The following is a 20,540-nucleotide window of genomic DNA, read 5'->3' as shown; positions in this document are numbered from 1 at the left end:
AAAGTGGGTAAACAAAGACACCAATACTGTTATCCACCCACAACAGAGCAGTGCTGCTTTTCCAAGCATCTGGCTACTTCCACCAAACTTAGGGCTAAACTTGCATTTGGTAGGAAATGTTCACATTTAGTTAAACAAGATCAAACTCACAATCACTTCATGTGAAGCTAGACAGCAAAATAATAACTCTTACTAGGTGATAGGTGTCCCTCATAGTTAATGAGCATTAATGTGATCAGTTGAGAGCTGCTGCTCCCTCACTGTGCCATGTCGGATGCCGCTGGCAGCGGGGACTCCTTGGGTATCAGATCGATGTCATCAGTAAAGCTGTTGGCCCGTGACATGTCTGGGGTGTGCCCTTCCAAGTGTCTCCCCACTGCACAAATGATTCAAAGAGATCATAATATGTAAGAGACACAAATCTGAAAGCTCTTGCCATAGCACATACAAAGTTCAAACATAAGGAACTTCTCTCAAGAAAGGTTTGTCTTCTTGAGGGCTGTCTCCTGTGAACAGAAATTCACCATATCTGCAATATAAATGCGGGTATGACAATACAAACGATCAGATTTCCATTTCCTCACTCAACACGATTTGATATGTATGCTTTAATACCTTCAAAACTATTATTTAAAATTCTGTTATCATACAGACAGCATACTTGAAACCAAAGTACTATCTGCACACTATAACCACCAGTGTTCCAAGTTTCTCCAGGAAGCCTCAGGAGCAGCACTGATGTGGCTGCATCCTCTGCAGAATAACCTTGGTGGATACAAGCTGTGTTGGAGTTTAGCTCATGTTCCAAGTGTTACAATGGTACAAATTTCAGTACAGGTTTTGAAAACATATAATAGCCAACTAATGAAGGAGTTCACTAAGACACTACAAAAATCAGAGAAGTGCAGCTGGCCCTGTAAGTGCTAAAATCCAATGTTTTCTAAAGATCTACCCTCAAAACTCATTTACATCAAGAATAGGGCTGACTTCATCATAAATGTGCAGTGTACATGTACCTGTCTAAGTTCAGATACATGAATATTCAAAAGCTATTTCTGCTGCAAGTTCTCTTCAATATATTTTCCTACATTAACTTGGTTCAAAAGATATAAAGTATCTCTAGCTTAAGTTGCTGTGATCTAAAAGCAATTTAATTCATGATTCCTGGTGATCCTAACAGTTTCTAAGGAAGCTACCTATAAATTTTAATTCTGATAATCCTTGAAAGCACATGAGCTGACAGTCTAGCTTAGAAAATGGATAGGATGACACATATAAATTCAAGGGAGGAAAAAAAAGTGTGTAGGTGTATCATTAAAATTAAGCTGATGCTTATTTTGATGCTATGATAAACTAGTAAAGACTAAAAAATGTCACTGGCATATACTGTGGTAACAACCCAGGTGACAGAAATAAGAAACCTTGCCTTCTAGAAAATAAAATTATTGAAATCTCCAGTTAATTCCAGAACAACACTTTAGCTGGATTGCATTCAAGTTCAAGGTAAATACTAAAAAGCCAACAACACCAGAGCTTACTGTTGGAAGAGCCACAACCCAAACGGCAAGGAGTGAAAATGATGTCTATGGAATTGAATTATCAAATTATGTAACTGAACACTGACAAATGGCATAAAATAATGTCTTGATTTTGGAAGACAGGTGTCTGCTAGGGAGAGCAGAAGCCTCCCTCGGAATGAAAAATGTAAACCCCCTCCCTCCGAATTACGATAATTCTGAAATCAAGGGGCTCTCAGGCAGAGCTCTGGGGATAGGAATAACAGGTCTTTACTAGTATGTATAACAAGGCACACAAACAACAATAACTACAGCGTTAGCAACAAAACAGAACCAGGGGTCCCGTGACAGCTTTCTCGGCCGAGACGGGAAGGGATGGAGGAGAGGCTTTGTTTCACAAACCCCTCGGGCAGTCAGTCCCGGTGCTCCTGCAGGGCTCTGAGGAACAGTCGGCTGGAACAGCAGGAATGAGAAGAGATCCTGGGCCGGTAGTTGAGGTGTATCAGCAGCTCCGCGGCGGTGCCTAGCACTGCCACACGTCCCGGCAGGACAGGGGGTGCGAAGCCACCAACGAAGAGGGAAGAAGAAGCAGCAGCTCCGTCTGGGTGATGGCGAAATTCCCTTCTCCCCACAGCAACAGCTCTGTGCCCAAAGTGTCCTTCTCCAAAGCTGAAGAAGCCCGCAAAACTGTCCTCACCCTCCCCTTTTCCTGCCCCCTTCCCCCCTGGGCCTGGCCGAACTCTGTGTTCTTCAAGTATCCACCAAGTACCCGCAGTTAGGTTTTCCCTGCAACTAATGGGTAAAAATTCCACAGGCAAATAAAAGAAGGACACCTAACCCCCAACAAACAACAAAGCTATTTTATTTACCTCTGCTGCATTTAATCACAAATAAACTGTGTGTTTCCAGGGGAAACCCAAATCATCCTGGCACTGGGAGCATGAACTTCTGTCCTCTCCCAACACTACTGAAACACTTTGGCTCTTCTAGGGGAGCTTTATTTTGTAAGACCTGACAGTTCTGCATTTGTTCTGATAAGACATTTTTCCTGTGAGAGAACTATGTGACCTCATACTTTGCCAGACAAAGTCTTGAAACACACAGATTCAACATTTGAAGTATGGCTTTGGGAAGCACCAATCTCTGAACAAGTAAAATGGCACATGATCACATCTGCAAAATTCAGCTGGGGGAGTTTTGGCCTCAGCTACAGTAAGGTTTTCCCTGTAGGAACATAGCAAAACCTGGGAGTGGGCTAAGGCAGAGTTAAATCACTATGCCCATATTAGGCACATGAGATTAACGGGAAAACTCTGCATTGCTATCAGTTCCTACTTCCCAATGAACTGCTGAAAGGGTCAGAGCATAGCCTAGTTAACTAATGGCCGTTTGCCTCCTTCAGAGCACTGCATAGATACTAAAGTTACTGCAATGCATTTGCCACGAGAAGTCATAAGATTATACTTTAGTCCTGTCGTTTTAGGGGTTTGGTCTATTATTGCTTTATCAAACTCCTCTCTGACTCATCACACCGCTGCTTGCAATCTGCATCCAGGCACACCTAAAAACCCCATAACCCCCTAATTGTTTACTTTGGCTTGCTAACACCTTTTCTGAGAAGTGTTCCCTACTGCAATGTGCTCATCAGCACGGTGGTTTGAGCAAGGGTGAATGACAGCAGGACCCAGTCCCGAAACTTTCGCTTCCTCACAATTCACATGTGCTGAGCTGAGCAGCTCTGCTGCTTCTGCAGAATGCACCTGGAGCCTGCTCTCTGACCAGGGACCTTCTGCTGGGATGTGGGGAGCCTCATCCTGGGAATAAACAGCCTCTGCTTGGTTACCAACACAAGCAGGACAAGCTTCTGTTGTGTCTTTACATAAGGCAAAAGCACTCACATTTTCCCTTTGGTGAGGACTGCTGTGAGTATCTGTGGCACTCATTCCACAAGGAGGGCACATTTAATTCCTGCAAGCATTTGGAGAAAGGCAATGATGTGATTATGTATTCTACAGAAACAGGAATTGTGTAACACATACATAGTAAATTTTATCAGCTGAATGGAACTTGTGTACTTAACTTCATAAAATTAAGTATTTGGGTCACATCTCAGAGATTTCCTCTGAGACTGCTCTCCCATGCTTCCATGGTCAGATCCATGGACAGAACAATTTTAGCCGTTTTGATTGCAGACTAGATTTATCTCAAAAGTATTAAGAGAAAAAAGAGCTGCTCACAGAAGTGCTGCTCTAATATATCAAGTTAAAGCAAAAATTACATCTCTGAGGCTCATTATATTTGCATGGTGATATTATGAGACTCTGTACTACTCTCTGAGCCACTTAACTCAATTAAAGGTATTAGTTTTTGGAAGTATTAAAGCTATCACCAGAGAATACTTGTTTTATCCATGCAACCCTAATAAGTTGTTTAATATTGATTTCCCTCTATGCTTTTAAAACTCATTAATTCTACGTGTTTCTGCTTTAAAAGATTAACACATGAATAATGTGTTCTGGTCTGAAAATGAATGCTAATGGTAAATGCATGTAATACATGGTATTTTCTAAGTATTTTCTGTCCTTTAAGTGACTGTCAGAATTATGAGCTGTTATCTTCTTATTCAAAACACTCTTTCTGGGACAAACTCAGTTTTTTGAAGTTGACTCACTTTCCTTGAAATTCCAAAACTTATTTAGACAGCAATATTCAGTCATAAATCAAAATTCCCAAAAATCACACTAAAAGGGACAATTTCTGTTTTAATGTCAAGCTCCTGAGCAATAAAGTAATTAATAATAATCATTCATGATAGTGCTTTCACTTTGAGGAAATGTGGAGCATTATAATACATTCAACACATGGCAATGATGTTTTCCAGAAATAAAACTCAAAGTTGTAAGGCCCGGCTACTACAGATGGTAGTTTGTAGCAGCTGCAGCTCAAGACAGAACAAATCTGTCTTCCCTCTCTATACTTATTTTCACAAGATTTCTTTGTCCAAACTGACTTTATGGGAATTAATGCCCTACATTTGATGTTGCAGAGTACTAAGCAGGGGAGGCAAGGAGATATGAAAAGGGAAAAGAAGAGGAACCATCCCTCCCTTCCATGTGTAACTACTCAGAGTATGAAGAAGTTGTACTGGTTTCATCAAAAAATATCCAATACTTCATGAGCATGAAAAGATGGAAGCAGCAAATTGAAAATACAGAATAGTATCAACCACAGTATAACAAATTCCAGCAAATGCCACAGACCCAGGGACCCCAAAACAGAGCAACTGATTAAACAGTAAAAAGAAAGTTAAGTTTCATGTACCTTTACTTTAATTTCTAAAATGGTGAAGTCATAAAATAAACACATCAAAACATAATCCAGAGACATTTTTTTGTAATGCTGTTTGGCTTTATCTGACCTTAGAGTCCTTATCTATTTTACACTAACTGCTGTCTTTGCATTATGGGGAAAGGGTAAATTCCCAAATTACAAATGTGACAGGAAACTTGACTGCACTGTTGTGGCCATTTCCAAACAGCCAATGCCTATCAACAGCAGGACAAAATAACAAGGAAGATGTTGCACTATCATCTTCTCAGATAAAGATGGAAAAAAAAGAAAAAGCAGTTCTCTGCTCCTTCAGTGCCACCATCTCCTCATCACTTTCAGATCAGAAGCTGTTAAAACCCTCTCTCCCATCATAATGCCAGACTGCCTTACTCAATATCATCGATACATAGGACAAAAATATATGATTTAATTTCATATGTAAGGCTGCATTTCGACAGAAAATCCCTGGGATAATTATGCTTCCTTTATCTGCAGGGATGAACTGCCTGTGAGATCACACTACTGTCTTGTCTACTTTCCTGTGTCAGGAACTTGTATCACCTCACTTAAAAATACTGGATTTGTAAAGCTGCATAGGCAAACTGATTTGGGGCTGAGACTGGGACATCCAAAGCCTTACTTTTCTCAGATTAATAAAGTCAGCAGCTTATGAAAGCCCAGAGGCCTGAAGTGTCTGACATCTCAACACAAGTCTGCTTTTAAAAATCTCTTCAACTTGCTTTTAGTATCATTTAGTATCATTCAATACTATGCAAGTGAATGGCATTTGAGCTCCTCTGAGGAGTCATGTTAGAATAATAAGGTGAAACATAATTAGCATGGACTGAGTAATTTCTTTACCAAAATTATAAGACCTTTTCTTCATTACTGTGTGAAGCTAGAGTAGTGTCTGGAGTGTACCCAGTACTATTCCAAATAAGGTAAATATATTTTTACTTTAGTTTTATGTAAAACTGTTACAAATCTGAGTATCTGAAGCTGTGATTTTACATCCTAACTACACACTCAAATGTAAGCCATCTGCAAATGCCACATACATTGTCTCATACACAACTCTTAAACCTACAAGTACAGTTAAAAAAGCTCAGGCTACTTTCTGTACCTAATTTTAGGCAGCTAAATTTATCACCATATTCAAGATGTGTCTGATTTAAATTCGGGGCAATGTAAAAGAACTGCATTTTGCTCCCAAAATACCTGCAGAATTATGCCAAAATTAATTAAGCAGTGGTTTGCAAGCAGAACAGAAATAAAAGATCATCTGAAAAGATGAATTGGGGAATAAGAATAAGTTTGTATTTGCTACAGACACTTTGTGAACTCCATGCAAAAAGTACTGAGCACTCTTCCTACTGTAGTTACAGATTGAGCTGCAAGTGTTTTAGATAAACTTCAACATCTGGTTTCCTGTGTATCTGATTTGAAATAATCAGCACTCAAAATGCACTAATGCTGCCTTAATTTGTTGTACGTTATTTTGTTTAGATAAGCCTGCAGGCCAAATTACAGATGGTCTTACAGTCCCTAGAACTCAATCACTCATTACAGGCCTGATGGGACAGCATGGGGATGTAAATTAATACCAACACATTACTGAAAATCACAAGGGCATGTAACACTGGAAAACAGCACGTAGTGCTGAAAAATATGCAGAGAAACAATTAAACATACTATTGAATGCACATGCTCAGCTGTCTGAACATACATTTCAGACCTAGCAAAGAAGGATGTAACACTCATCAAAAGAAACCCAAACAAACAGACAAACAAACACAAAAAACCCAAACAAAACAAAAAAACCCCAGAAAAACCCCACAAACTACAAACCAAACAGCAACAAAAAAAAAAAACAAACACCCAAAAAAACCCTCCAAACATTTTTTACAGCATCATAAATACATCTATTTTACAAGACATATTTCAAAATTAACTTCTTTAAATGCAGCATATTGGCCTCAAACATTTAGCAGAATATTTTGCATGAATTATATTTTAGGGTGAGCAAGTGTCCATTCTTCTGAACCTGTGCAATGCTAGGCACTCTCTGACAAGCAGATTTGTTGACAGACTCAGAAAGCGGTCAGGGACCAACTGCACAGATTGCTGCAAGGATCTCCTCATGCATAGATTGGACCTGTCAGAAGGAAACTGGAGATTAGTGGAGTCCAGGAGAGAAGTCCTGTAGTGCTGGTGCCCTTCACTATCTGTTCAGATATCGAGCAGTGATCACTGAGTGTGCCCCAGCCCCTTTCAGACCCAGCAAGCACAGATTTTCCTTGCCAATTTAATCTAAAAAACATTTCCAAATGTCTATTGACTGTGCTGTGATAAAAGCATTCATAAAAACACGGAACAAAAGCTACCAATTTAGATACTTTAACTTTTATATTTCTGCTTGTATTATATCCATGATTGGTTTCCAGTTTTCTGCATGGGAATGGCTCAATAAAAGGGATGGGGCCTGGAGCACCCTGGGCTAGTCAAAGGTGTCCCAGGAAAAACACAGAAATTAGCTGCTTTTCATGATCATCTGAGGCTCAAATGCTGCCACAGCTCGTCCAGGAGGAATGTGGCCAGGACACCTTTGGGAATGCATCTAAAAAGACAATTTGTATTCAAATGATGCCAAGAGAGCAAAGCTTTTCAATATGCTACAGTGAACTATTTTGACAAGCATTTCTTTATTCTCTTAAGACTTAGTCCATTTCTATTTCTTATCTAACATGATCACTGTGCCCACAAGTGTTTTTAACATGTTTTTGAGCTGGAGATACCATCTACACCTTGTCAATATGTTCAGAGATCAGCTCTCCAAGACCCAATTCAAGTCGCCAATATTGATGCATTTAACTTTTTAAGGCCGGAAATACTTGACTGTTCATTCAGTTATTCTGAGGAACCAAATATACAGCAATAACAGTGAAGTAAAATAAGACAAAAATAGCTTTGAAAGTGATCCTTCTTCACTGATTACCTTATTTATCTTTTTTAAAAGGACAAGAAGAACTTGACCTTAAACTGAAACAATTAATAGTCAGTGAAATGTAATTTTGCAGCTTGTTAGCTCTGCAGGGAGAGCTCTTAACACATACAAACTCTTAGAATTACACATAGGGAATATATCATGTAATATAAATATATAGAGTTACATTCCATTATGGGATTCAGAACTGCCATTATAGTAAAAGGGTTTATTTTCACAAGGAAGTACAGTTTTAGTGTGGCTATTAAAGAAAATAAACCAGTCTGAAAACTTTTTTATTCTTCATGACTGTTAATAGTCTAAGCATACAAACTGCAGTGAAAATAAAAACAGAAACATCTTCTGAATTGTTGTCAATGTTTTGACTCACAAGAACACAAAACCCAATTACTGTAATTACAGTGAAATATGCCACAATTATTTGCTGGGCTTATGCAGCTCTTGCCCTCCCACAATTGAATACTTGTAGAACAATTTCCCTTATTCATGATTAACACTAGATTTACTAGTGTTAATCATGAATTCAATACTGACAATATTGTTACCAATATGCCAGTTCCACACTGAAAAAAAAATCTGTAAATTAAAGTAAATCTTAGTAGTAGAGGAAATAATTTCCATGTTTGTCCTTAAGCTCAAAACAACTTCAGCAAAATAATCTGTAGCTGTTGACTGCGCTAAATTAAAACTATACCTAACTAAAGCTTTAGCTGTTATTTCATACATTCCAGACATAAAGAAACAACATTTTGTGGGAGTATTCCCTACTTCAAATATATTTTCTCCGAATACTTATTTTTTAAATCCTGAATGTGTGGATATTTAGGTAGGGCAGTAATTTGAGTACGAATCCAAGTTACAATTGTTAAAAAGAGAATTCAAAGTAGCCATTATTATGTGTACCCAATGCTATAAAAATTTTGTCTTACAGATCTTCAGATCCTAGAATTCAAACTGAAACATTTTATAAGCACAAAACCCCCACATAATAAGTTATCATCCTAGAAATGCTGGAAATTACCTGATCACATTTTATTTAAAATTAAATTCATGGAGTCTTCAATTCTATACTTCAGGGCTCAATTGCAATTTGCATTCTTTATTATTGCCACATTCCAACTTCCTCATGCTGCTTATTCAGAACTTCCATTAGAAAATATTTATAATTAAAGTGCTTAAAAAATATTTTAAAGAAATTTTTAAGCTTTTCTTGCTACCACTAAAATTCAAAAGTCTTGAAATTCAGATTCTGAGAAGACCCAGGATAATTACATCTTCTACACTCCCAATAGTAACCAAGAGATTTATATGACAAGGGAGTGGTGATATTTAAAACTGAGACACAACCCTGAGGTGGAACACACCCTCAGTTAGAGACCTAATGTGGAAATACATTTGAATGTGCCCTGAAATTCTTGGGAATGAGGGTGACCTCTGGCAGCAGGCCCTGGCTTTTTCTGTGACAGTGAGAACCACAGAGATGTCATGAGACAAAGCTCTTCTCTCCGTCCACCAAGGGACCTGCATGAATAGGATGGAAACACTCACTCCCAAACACACCCTCCACTTGTCAGTGTGAGTGACCCTCTGTCCCCATCAAGTGCAGCTGCAGGGGACACAGAATGTTTCTCCTGAGGAGATGGGTAAGGAAGCCCTGAGAAGCAGAAAAGTGCTGCTACTGATGAGACTGCTGAATACAAGAGTCAGTGCAGCACAGACTGTAGATTCTGACAGTCCCAGGGAGAAATCTGGATGAATGCTGAATTTCAGGAGTGACTTGACTGAGATCATCATCTTCAGGGAAAGGAGGTATTGTAGAAATTACAACAGATGTGTGTTTTATCTCCCCATCAGCCCCATAACAAGGCTTTGGTTCCATCCATGTTTCTTTAAACCACATTACTGAGGACTGAGACACAAATTCATCTTTGCTATGTGTGAAAGTAACACAGCCCAATTCTCATTCTTAGTGCTATTAATCTTATTATTTATCACACTCATCATTCTTATTTTTATATAAATACACCATTACAGATGCTGAAGCCTAATAGAGCCATCAGGGGAAACTCCTACTTCATGATACCATCTTGATTTCCAACCAAACATTTTCATTTTCACAACAACAACAAAAAAGTTTCATTTGGTTTCTAATGCATCCATCCATCCTTTTGATTTCTAACCAATATCCAACAGCAATGTGTCTGAAACAATTAATAAGATGACAGAAACTGCAAATGCTTTTATGACACTCTGCCTTCTGTCACTGACCAACCAAAGATGCTCTATTTGTTGGCAAGCAAACCCTTGCAGAATATTCCCTTCCATTTTCTGTGGCATTAAAGATTCAGATACCACTCAGTGTCTTAATTCGGGTGGAGAATCCAAACAGTGATTTCCAAGCTCCATCTCGTCTGTACTACAATCATATGATAACTGGAATAAAAGTTTCTCTAGAATAACTTCATTAGAGCACTTGGATATTTTTCTTTTTAGATTGTAAAAACTCACAGAAAATTGTTGATTGTTTTAAGTAGAGCAACAAATCCATTTATATCTGAAATAAGAGATCATTCAAGATTGAGCTTCTTTTTGTCCAGCAAAATGAATATTTAAGACTTCTCAAGTGTTCATTCAGTAGTGGTTTGAAATAACCATTTCACTTCATCTATTAAATGTGAACAAAATTATAATTCATTACATATGCACATCTATATTTTTGGTAGGTATATTTATGGGATAGTAGGATTCCATGGCCACCCAGATGCAGAGTACAAGCCATCCCAGGATGGCATGTACCACTGCTGAGACAGAAAGAAAACCGGCTGGGTTGGCCTAATATCAGATAACAACATTCCTGTTGCTATATTTTATATATTAGTAAAGGCCTGTCTGCACAAACCAGTCTTTGAAATAAGTCGTGATATTAAAGGCTAAAGTCCTTGAAACCTTCCTGCAGAAGAGAGAGTAAAGCAAAACAATATCCTTGTGTGTAGGAGAAAAAATGTAAACTGTGTGTGTTAGCCAATAGTAACTTGCTCTGCCCGCAGACCCTGTAGAACCCTATAAAAGGTGTGCTAAAGATAGAAATAAACGGCGTTCACTTTTACTTCTGTGAAGACTGGTGAATAGCTGGCCGTCTCTCAATATTTGGCGCTTCGAACATGACACCCTGTGTGCAGGGGGGCTACAACAGGTCCACACACGGTGGGACGGAGCCTTGGACTGAGGTTGATGGAGCAGATCTGAGTGCAGATAGATGCTGCCTTGGATCGGTACCGGATAGGCAACCTGAGCGGGGTGAGACGTGGTGCGGTTAGACGTGGAAATTCAGATTGCTGGGGGAGACTGAGGTGCAGAGGCGTAGTAGAGGGGCTGCGACCTTCCCCCCTGCCGTTTGTCGCTAGCATGGAAGCAGAATGTGTGGCGGCGAAAAAACTGCTTCTTTGTATTCTCGTTAAACGAGGCGAAGCAGCCCGGGAAAAGGACCTGGATATGCTCATTATATGGGCTAATTATCACAGGCATTTGGCAGTGCCCTCACTGCTCTTTGCAGTGAAAGAACGGACTGATATAACGGCTCTGATATGGGAAACGGCAATTACGGAAAAGAGCAAGGACACTGTGTCTCTCGGTCAAACTTGGCAGATTGTAATTAATACCTTAGAAAACAGAAAAGCAAGATGTGCTGAGGCTGTGAGCCCCATAATTCTACCTGCATAACAGCAGCAGACGCCTTTACCTCCCACTGCTGGGCAAGCTATCTCCTATCTATGCTGCCCATGGAAAGAGGGAGGGAGAGTCAGAGAGAAGAAAATAATGAGAAAGAAATTCCACAGCAAATGCTGAAACAACAAACAGAATCTGTTCAGTTACAGCAGGATGTGATACATCCGGAACTATTTGCTTCACTTTTGGAGTCACTTTTAACACTACAATCTTACTTAAGTTCCAGCTTTACCACCCTGGAAGAAAAGAAGCCAAATTTAGATTGGTTTCCACCCAAACCAGGGGGACATGGGGGAGCACTGAGGTGTGCGCAGAGAGCGGGGGCACCCTTGGGGTAGAAGCAGTGCAAGAAAAGTTCCAAGGCCATGCTGAACAATTACAGAAGCAGTTGAGCAGAAACAGGTGGCTCAGACAGTTTCAAAGAGAGACAAAATAGCCAAAAAATTGCGAACTATATGGTATCTAGTTCAAAATTCATCACTGTAATTCGAAGTTGATAAGTTGCAATGGTCACCGTTGTTAGCACCTGGCCGTGAGAGACTTTTCGTGCAACATCACCTGCTTTTGTAAAATCGTGCCCTTTTTCCTCTATCTGCAAACAACGAGACAGAAATTGAGAGAAACAACTGCATTTGTCAAAGTTAACTTTGTCAGGTTTTTTTTCTTTCTCTCCGTTTTTCCTCTCCGCGAGAGTATGTGGAGAATGTGAAGAAAGATAACAGCAGATCTGCAGTAGCAGCAGAGTGGGCAGTCAACCCCCCCCCACTCCCTCGCTAAGAAAAAGCACCGGGATAATAGGATAATACCCAGTTTGTTAAAAAGTCATGATTTATTGGGTTTTCAAAATGTTTTTATATACCCTTTTAGAGTTAATTTTGTGTTTTAAGTAATTATGAGCTTATGCAGTTGCAGTTTTTAGAGTTTTACTAGAGAAATTATTGTGATTCTTTGAAAGTTTAAAAAAAAAAAGTGTTTAAGGTGAATATTAACAGACGTTGCCTTGCAATAATTGGTTTTAGAACCTAAGGTTAAAATATGGTGTGATTTACAGCTACTAGGAAAACATTCCAATTAGTGTTATCTACAGAAGAGATTTGTGGTTTAAAAAATAATTAGTTAAGAGAATTATACTGTACAAGACAAAGTTAAGTTAGTGCATGTATTATCCATTTGCTTGTTTTTTCCATAATTTTAATAAGGTAATTTCAATGTGAGTCCTTTTGTTATATAACACACATAAAACTGCACATATACCAATTTGGATTTTGGATTTTAGTTTAAGAATTGGACTTTATGTTTCTGAAAAGTGCTACAAAAGCTGAATGGCAACTTGCCAAATCCTGTGTTGTTGGGGTTTTTCTCTAGAAAAACTGCACTTTAAAATCCTAACCAATTTGAGCATATACTAGGCAAATTTCTATTATAAGTATTTTTAGTAACATTTGCAGTTATTGTTAGTTATTCTTAAAGCTAGATGACATAGAATTGTGATGTATTTGTTACATTTTTATACTCTTTATAGTGAATCCCTGTTATTGTTATATGGTGTTTAAAAGTTATGTTTTTATTTAATATAGATTGTTAATAGAATTAAGAATAGTCAAGTGTTATTATGTTTAGGCTTGAATGTTTTTAAGTTGTTTTATAACTTAGATATTCTTTTAAGTTTTGTTATTTCCTTTTGTCATAATTAATTTTTATTAGGTTTAAATATTGTTTAATTTAAATTGTTTTATGTTTTATTGGAGACACTTGTCTAAACTGCAAAGTATAGTTATTTTCCTAGAGAAATGAAGATAGCTACAACTGAAACAGCAGTGACAGAATGCTGATGAACACCTGTTTGTGGATAGAAGTGGATGCAGTCTTTGACACCCTTGACTTCATCGGGAGTTCTATTGTTTGTTGCAATTTCTGCAGTTTTGTTTGTTATAGGTTTCTTGTTTTTCAGTGTTTCCAGAATTTTAAGAAGATGTACCATTGCTGAGGGTCAGCTGCCATGGGAGAGGCTTCAGATTAAACCAACTGCTGCATGGTTTAATTGGTCTGGTACCTAAGGCTTCTGATCATTTGATTTGTACAAATGCATTTTAACAGTTTGCTGTGCTGTAAGCATCTCATAGCTGCTGCTATTGAGAACCTTGTTTTAGAAATATGTCAAAAGGCATCTTTCCAGTTTAAAGCCTAGGCCCTGGCCAAGCCTTGACTTTACCTGGATGGAATGTTTGCCAACAGATCCAGATGTTTTCTGTACCAAATCAGTATTTGAGTCAGTTTTTGACTCAGCAATTTGACCTTATTAATATGACAGCTGAATCAGTTTTGAAGTGGGCTTGGAGAATCATTTCCGGAGGTGATTATCCAATCCTTCACTGATGATTTTTTGTTTCTGTTTGTTTGCTAACTATGGGATGCTGGTGCAGTGTTTTAGTAATTAATAGTAGTTTTATATTACATACGTTATTAATAATGTTTATGATTTAATTGATTTTTAACTGCTATAGATTTTTATTCATTGTGTATATGGTTTTGTGTTAATGTTGATGTGTATAACAGAAGTACATCTCATTTTTATTTTTTTTTTAAGAAAATGGGGAAAATTGATGCTCTAAAAGCATTTGATTAGTGTAATTCATTAACTTCAAGGAGAGAAGTGCCTGTGTTTTGTTGGCAGGTTCAAAAAGGTCACCTGTCCATCTGACCAGACTGTCTGCCTCTGAACACACAAGATCCAGTGAACAGAGAAGTCATCACACAGCCTTGGTACTCCAGACATGAATCAGAAATGGACCTGTCAGGACACAGTTGTGTCTGAACACTATACAGACAGTTTACCAACAGAACTTTTATGTTGTTATTATGATGTTGTGTCTCTACCAATTTTTCAGTTATCCTTTGTTTTAAGATTTAGAAGGATGTGAAGAACAACTTGAATATCAAAGCCCTCAGTCACCAATCAGCCGCCAGCTGACATCACGGGAGCAGTGAACGTTCCAATCGTGTTAAATCATAGTCTGTTTGTGAGGGAAATTCTGTAGAAGATCTAAGAAAGGTGTAGAGACTCCATTTAACTGTATATAAAGCAAATTGTAGTTGTGTGTTTACCCTTTCAGCAAATTGCTTTCACGCTTAGACTACATATATACCAGAGCACGTGTGTTAAAAGTGGTTAGATAATAGTTTAAGACAAAGAGTTTAGCCTGTGTAGTAATTGTTATGTTAGTATAAAGTATAAGTATTCCCCCTTCAAGAAGTAGCGTAAGCATCTTTGAAAGTTCATTTAACGTTAAAGTTTTAGCTGTGAGTTTGCAAGTATGGTGTCATTTACATGGAACCAACTGCTTATGGTAATTGTGATGTGTATAGTCCTGACCAACTGTCTGCTAACCAACATCCAAAGGCGACAGAACATATGGGTCACTCTGGCACATTGAATTGGCCAAAGGTCAATGTGTCTAAGCCTAGCCACACCTGGAGATCCTTTCTCACCTGTCTCATAGGAGTCCCTGAATGGGATCCTCCAGCATTTAAAGGTTTAATTAGTAATGAGACTCGACTGAATCGATTGGCAATGTTGCAAGAGTGCAGTCGCACTGTTGGCTTCACATTAAGACAACTTGAAGCCTGTTGGCAAGCAAAAATTACCAAAGTTCTCAATGTTACCATACAGCCCTCAGAAGAATTAGATTTGTTAAGTTCCACCAATACCTCAGTGGATGGATAATGTTTGAACCCCCAACAAAAAGCCATTCCAACAAAGTAATGCAGCACTGGGCTGCAGTCAACCCTATAGTTGATCTCGTTACTACCATTGAAAGTAAAGCCTGTATTCGCGGTGCAGTCTCACAGGACAATTACCAAAGTGATTACCTAGTTCCATATTCCTAATCTGTGGAGATAGAGCATGGAATGAGATTCCTGCTAGTCCTCATAGAAGACCCTGTTATCTTGGGAAATTTACTTTGTTCCATCCAAGCTTACACCAATTGCTGAATGTAGCTAGCAAAGTGAAAAACATCAAACAGTCAAAGCGAAGCCTGAATGAATTAAAACTTAGCAACTCTAAAAAGGCTTGCTTGTTAGACTAAGAAAGAATTGAACTTAACATCAACAATGTTAAGTGAACTTCCAGCTGATGTGAGTAGTGTACGTCATGCAGTATTACAAAATTGAGCTGCAATTGATTTCTTGATCTTAGCACAAGGACGTGGTTGTGAGGAGTTTGAAGGCATGTGCTGTCTGAATCTTACTGATCATTCAGCTGCCATCCATGAGCAACTACAACAGCTACAGGATGGGTTACATGCCCTGAAAGAAGATAGTGACCCCATTGGAAGTTGGTTCGCCAGCTGGGGCATCACCGGATGGTTGAGGTCTCTTGTGCTAGAAGGGGCATGGACTATACTTATAGCATTAATTGGGATGACAGTCTAAGTTGTATGTTATCTTGTCTTCATAAAAGTATAGAATGAGTCACATCCAAAGCCTGGTTTGTGCAAAAAGAGAAAGGGGGAATTGTTGCTATATTTTATATATTAATAAAGGCCTGTCTGCACAAACCAGTCTTTGAAATAAGTCGTGATATTAAAGGCTAAAGTCCTTGAAACCTTCCTGCAGAAGAGAGAGTAAAGCAAAACAATATCCTTGTGTGTAGGAGAAAAAATGTAAACCTGTGTGTGTGTTAGCCAACAGTAACTTGCTCTGCCCGCGGACCCTGTAGAACCCTATAAAAGATAGAAATAAACAGCGTTCACTTTTACTTCTGTGAAGACTGGTGAATAGCTGGTGGTCTCTCAATACATTCCAGGACAAAGAACTGTTTTAATGCACTGCCTTGTCTCCAGCTGAGGTGAAGAGCAGATGCTCATGGACAGGACAAATATACAGGGCTGGCTTCAGACAGAACTTCCTACAGTCTACAGCTGGGGCACTTTCCAAGACTGAGGTGGTATCCAAGGATTCTTGATGTGGCTTCTGACACAACAAATTTGTTCACATGGCATTGAGAAAACGTCACATTTTGTTTACAATGATTTAGTGCAGATCTAAATATGCCCTTGCCCAGTGAATGGAATATTCATGCAATGGCCTCCAAAATTGTTAATATTGCTGCTGGGAGAAAAAATGCAACACCAGTGAAGCAGCATGTCACAGCCCTAGAAAGGTTAAAAGCAAAAATTAATTAAAAATTAAAAAGTTTACAAGCAAAATTAATTTCATTCAAATAAACTCTCAGAGAAAGGTGTTATCTAGAAATAGCAAAGACACAGTCCAAGAGGTAAATTACTGCTCTGGAGAGGATAAATGCAAATACTCCTATTAAAATCCCTAAGCATTGAGACCCAAAACTGCCATTTAGACCCTTGGTAGAACAAATGTTTTACCCAAGGATTTGAGAGATCTGGTTTCAGATCAATAGGGAGAAATTAATGTCTTGTTCCCCACCTCCCCCTTCCATTGATGCTCATGCGCAGTTATTTCCTTATTCTGAGCACTACGTTTTGCTATTGGAGACACTTCCCAAATGTCCCCCAAACTGGTGCCTTATGAGCTGCCGTTGCTGTAAAAGCTTTAGTGTTATCCACATTTGAATATGGCCCTTTCCCCCTCTGAGAGCCAGATTTAAATGGGTTGAAAGTTTCAAGGGAATGGAACACTAGGTGTGTGTAAAGCACTGACTGTTCCTGGTTTTGCAAAGGTTATGATGATGGGGTTTGCTTACATGGCACAGAATCTCCTCCTTGATGCCCAGCACAGTTTATTCCAACACCTGGCAGAGAAGTTAAGATAAACATTGGAAGAATCTCTGACAATTCCATCTCGTGTAGAGAAAAACTGCCTGGCCCAGGCACAGCAGCAGCTAAATGCAAGGAGGAAAAGGGAAGACTGTGGATGTGTAACTGCACCCTAGGAAATGGCAATACACTAAAACCCCATTGAATGAGGAGAGGGGAGATGTGGAAATCAAAGAGGCAGCGGAAGAGAGCAGCAGAAGCCTCCTTAAGAAGCCTTATTCTGAATTCAATTATTTCATATAGTAAGCAATAAACTTGTTCAAATTAACTTTTTATTAGAAATTATTACTGGAACAGCCTTTACTGACTCCAACTTAAATTACCTCATTCTCCAATTATAAGAGAAGTCCAGGAAGTATTTCAGCCCACACTATTTCCACTTCAGTCATTTCACATCCAAGACTGGCATACACTATGTAATGCAATAATTTATCTAGCAGAGAACATCCTTACCCCTTCAAGGAGACTTCAGAAGATGACAGAAAATAATATAAGTTGAAGGTATTTACCAGGCAGAAACCCCACAATAGCCAGAATGACCTTACCCAATGTCTAGCAGCTAAAAGTGACTTAGCTCATCAGACCTGTGAACAGACCTAACTATTATCACAAATTATTGTGATTTTTACTGCACTAGAAACAGTGCAATCACAGAACTTTCAGAGATCCCATTTTTCCAGGAGAAAAAAAAAAGCAAAACCAAAAAAGCAACAAAACCTTTTTTAACACACTTTATCATGGTCAGGCAGGCTTGAGCGTATTTTTTTGCATGCTTTCTGCTCAGGATTATTAAATTCACCCCTTTAAAGCCTTCAGCTGTTGGACCCCTGCATACACCAAAATCCAGTGCACACTATCTGTTCTCTCTCCTTTACAAGGTTATAGGAACAGGAGCCAACATGAGTCTTTCACATAAGCAGCAAGAGAAAGTTGTAGGCTTTATCTAGGGCTGCCCTTAGTCCAGGATAGCTCATTCAGCACTAGTTAATCTTGTATAGATCTGGGTCACCCTGACCGGATCTTAATTGGGTTAGTACAATCAGCTCTAGATATCCCGCTGGCATGGTCTGATTCACCCTATTATAAACACTATCCAAAAGCCACCAGTCATCAATGCAAGTGAACGCAATTTATATTTGAAAAAAAAAATATATATATTTGAGTTTTGCCAAATTCCCTGTTAAAGAGGGAATGCATTGTTGACACAAAACATTGTTTAAATGCATGTTTTTTTCTGTGTGTCTCCCTCTGAGTGGCTTTTTAACAATGGTTTCCATTTTATCCAAGTCAATCTTGAGTTTTATTTAACAGAAAATTCAGCCAAAAGCAGGTATCAGTAGCTATCTATAAAAGTCCAACACCCTAATTCTGCAGGAAAGAGTAAGACTTTTAACCAAAACCACTCCTAGGTAATCAGCAGAAACTTTTTACAGCTTAAAAATTTACCAATAATTTAACAGTGCATTCTGTTAAAAAGTAACAAGATCAAATTGCTTCATCAGTTGTAGCCAAGCAATGCTAAACGGCTCAGAATTTAGCCCAATTTTAATCAATACAAATAAACAGTATTACTCACTTGGAAATTTATTAACTCTGATCAATAGATTTCATACAACAGCTGCAGAAAATCAGCCAGCAATGCAACCTATACAGAAGACTGCAAATATTTGTTCATTGGGAAATTAGTGTTGTTTCCTCTTCTCTTTCCAAAAGATAAGGATATTGCAAAACATGGTTTAGCCAAGTATTCTAATGCTAAAAGTGTGCCAGTCGTATGTACACAGAAGATTACTGGACACTCCAAAATTGAAGGACAATCAGTTCCAAATGTTTTCTACTGATTAAATTCAGCCCATGCAAGGTTAAGCAAATGATGAGCAGCTGCTTTTCCTTTTAGCTATAGGGATGAAAAATCCCCTTAGAGTTCTGACTGACTCTAACTGGCAGACACTGGGTGCAGCATCTTTTTTCCCGAGTTTTCGTGATTAACAGAGACTGTGAACAGCCTCCATAGCAACTAAATCTTTCCACCTCCAGTCTGTCAGGTTTTATGCAGATAAAAGTTAAAAGGAAGAAGCTCAAAAATAAAAGCAAACAAATAAATATTCTTTTGAAATACTATCAATTTATGATTTACATCAGTGATGCAAATCCTAGACCACAGCCCCTCTCACTGCACATTTTGCTGTCTCCTGAAGTAAGTCAAAATGGAACAAAAGAAATTTTCAGGCGTCACTAAACCAGGCCATGACTCAGTGCAACACCAGCATCACCTTTATGACCCATCACTTCAAACAGGGCAGAAACACTTTTTATCATGTATAGAGGTTGACACAAAGCTTTACTTCTTAGGCTTGTATTAAACTGAAATAAAGAGATTGTGTGTGTTTTCCACCCCTGCTGAGAGGGAAAAGGAAGCATTTCCAAAGCACAGAACTTCCAAATTCTTTCCAAGGCAAATATTCCCATGGGAAGAACAGCACACGGGCCTGTATATCAAAATTATTTCCCAAGCACTGTCTGTGACTGCAGAGCTTGCTGTCTCAAGAGACACATCAAGCAAAGTAAATTGTTTCAAAGTGGCTATACCTGGCTACTTCAACGGGAAGCAAAACCAAAATAAAGGAAACACTCTTCTTCCCTATTTTTCAGCTGAGAGTTATTGTATATGGACTCAGTCCCCTCCAAAGAACCAGTGTTTCTTTTGCTTCTAATTACAGAATCGTTTCAGTATTCCCAGCTGACATACAACATAAATAAGCAAATTACATGCTTTTCAAGACATTAATTCACTTTGATGAAAACTATATTTTAAGGAGTAGTAAAACTGTATATACTACTCCACCATCCAAGTAAAACTAGTTTAAAAGGCCGTAATGTTTTAGAAATTATGCCCTCATCTCCCTCAATAATGTTTTGTTATTTCCATCAGAAAAAAAAACAAATTTTTGTGGCTAAAAAATTTTTAAATTTTTGTCACTGCCTTAGATTCTCACTTTTAACCTGTTTCTTTTGTGGAAAAAGGTTTGAGACAAAAGTTGATAATTCTGGGCTTTTTTACAAAATCAGCACAAACACACACACAAAGGAAAAAAAAAAAAGAGGAAATGCAGTAAGTTATCCTTATTCCCATTTATAACTACCTACTTCTCACCTTCAGTAAAAAAG

General features: G+C 38.5%; 1 protein-coding gene across 1 annotated transcript in view; it reads right to left on the bottom strand.

The window, feature by feature from the left end:
* Nucleotides 1–257: 257 nt before the first annotated feature.
* Nucleotides 258–20,540, bottom strand: part of LOC102104242 (potassium voltage-gated channel subfamily KQT member 1-like) — an 81,116-nt gene continuing 60,833 nt past the window's right edge. The window contains 1 exon segment of the mRNA XM_014262499.2: nt 258–376. Within this exon segment, the coding sequence (XP_014117974.2) occupies nt 258–376 (119 nt within the window).

This window comes from Pseudopodoces humilis, chromosome 5 (assembly GCF_049639895.1).
Source record: "Pseudopodoces humilis isolate 2021_Gansu_Grassland_sample_001 chromosome 5, ASM4963989v1, whole genome shotgun sequence".
Classification (NCBI taxonomy): Eukaryota; Metazoa; Chordata; class Aves; order Passeriformes; family Paridae; genus Pseudopodoces; species Pseudopodoces humilis.
Note: the sequence above shows the minus strand (reverse complement) of the source record. Positions and strands in the feature narration are given on the sequence as shown.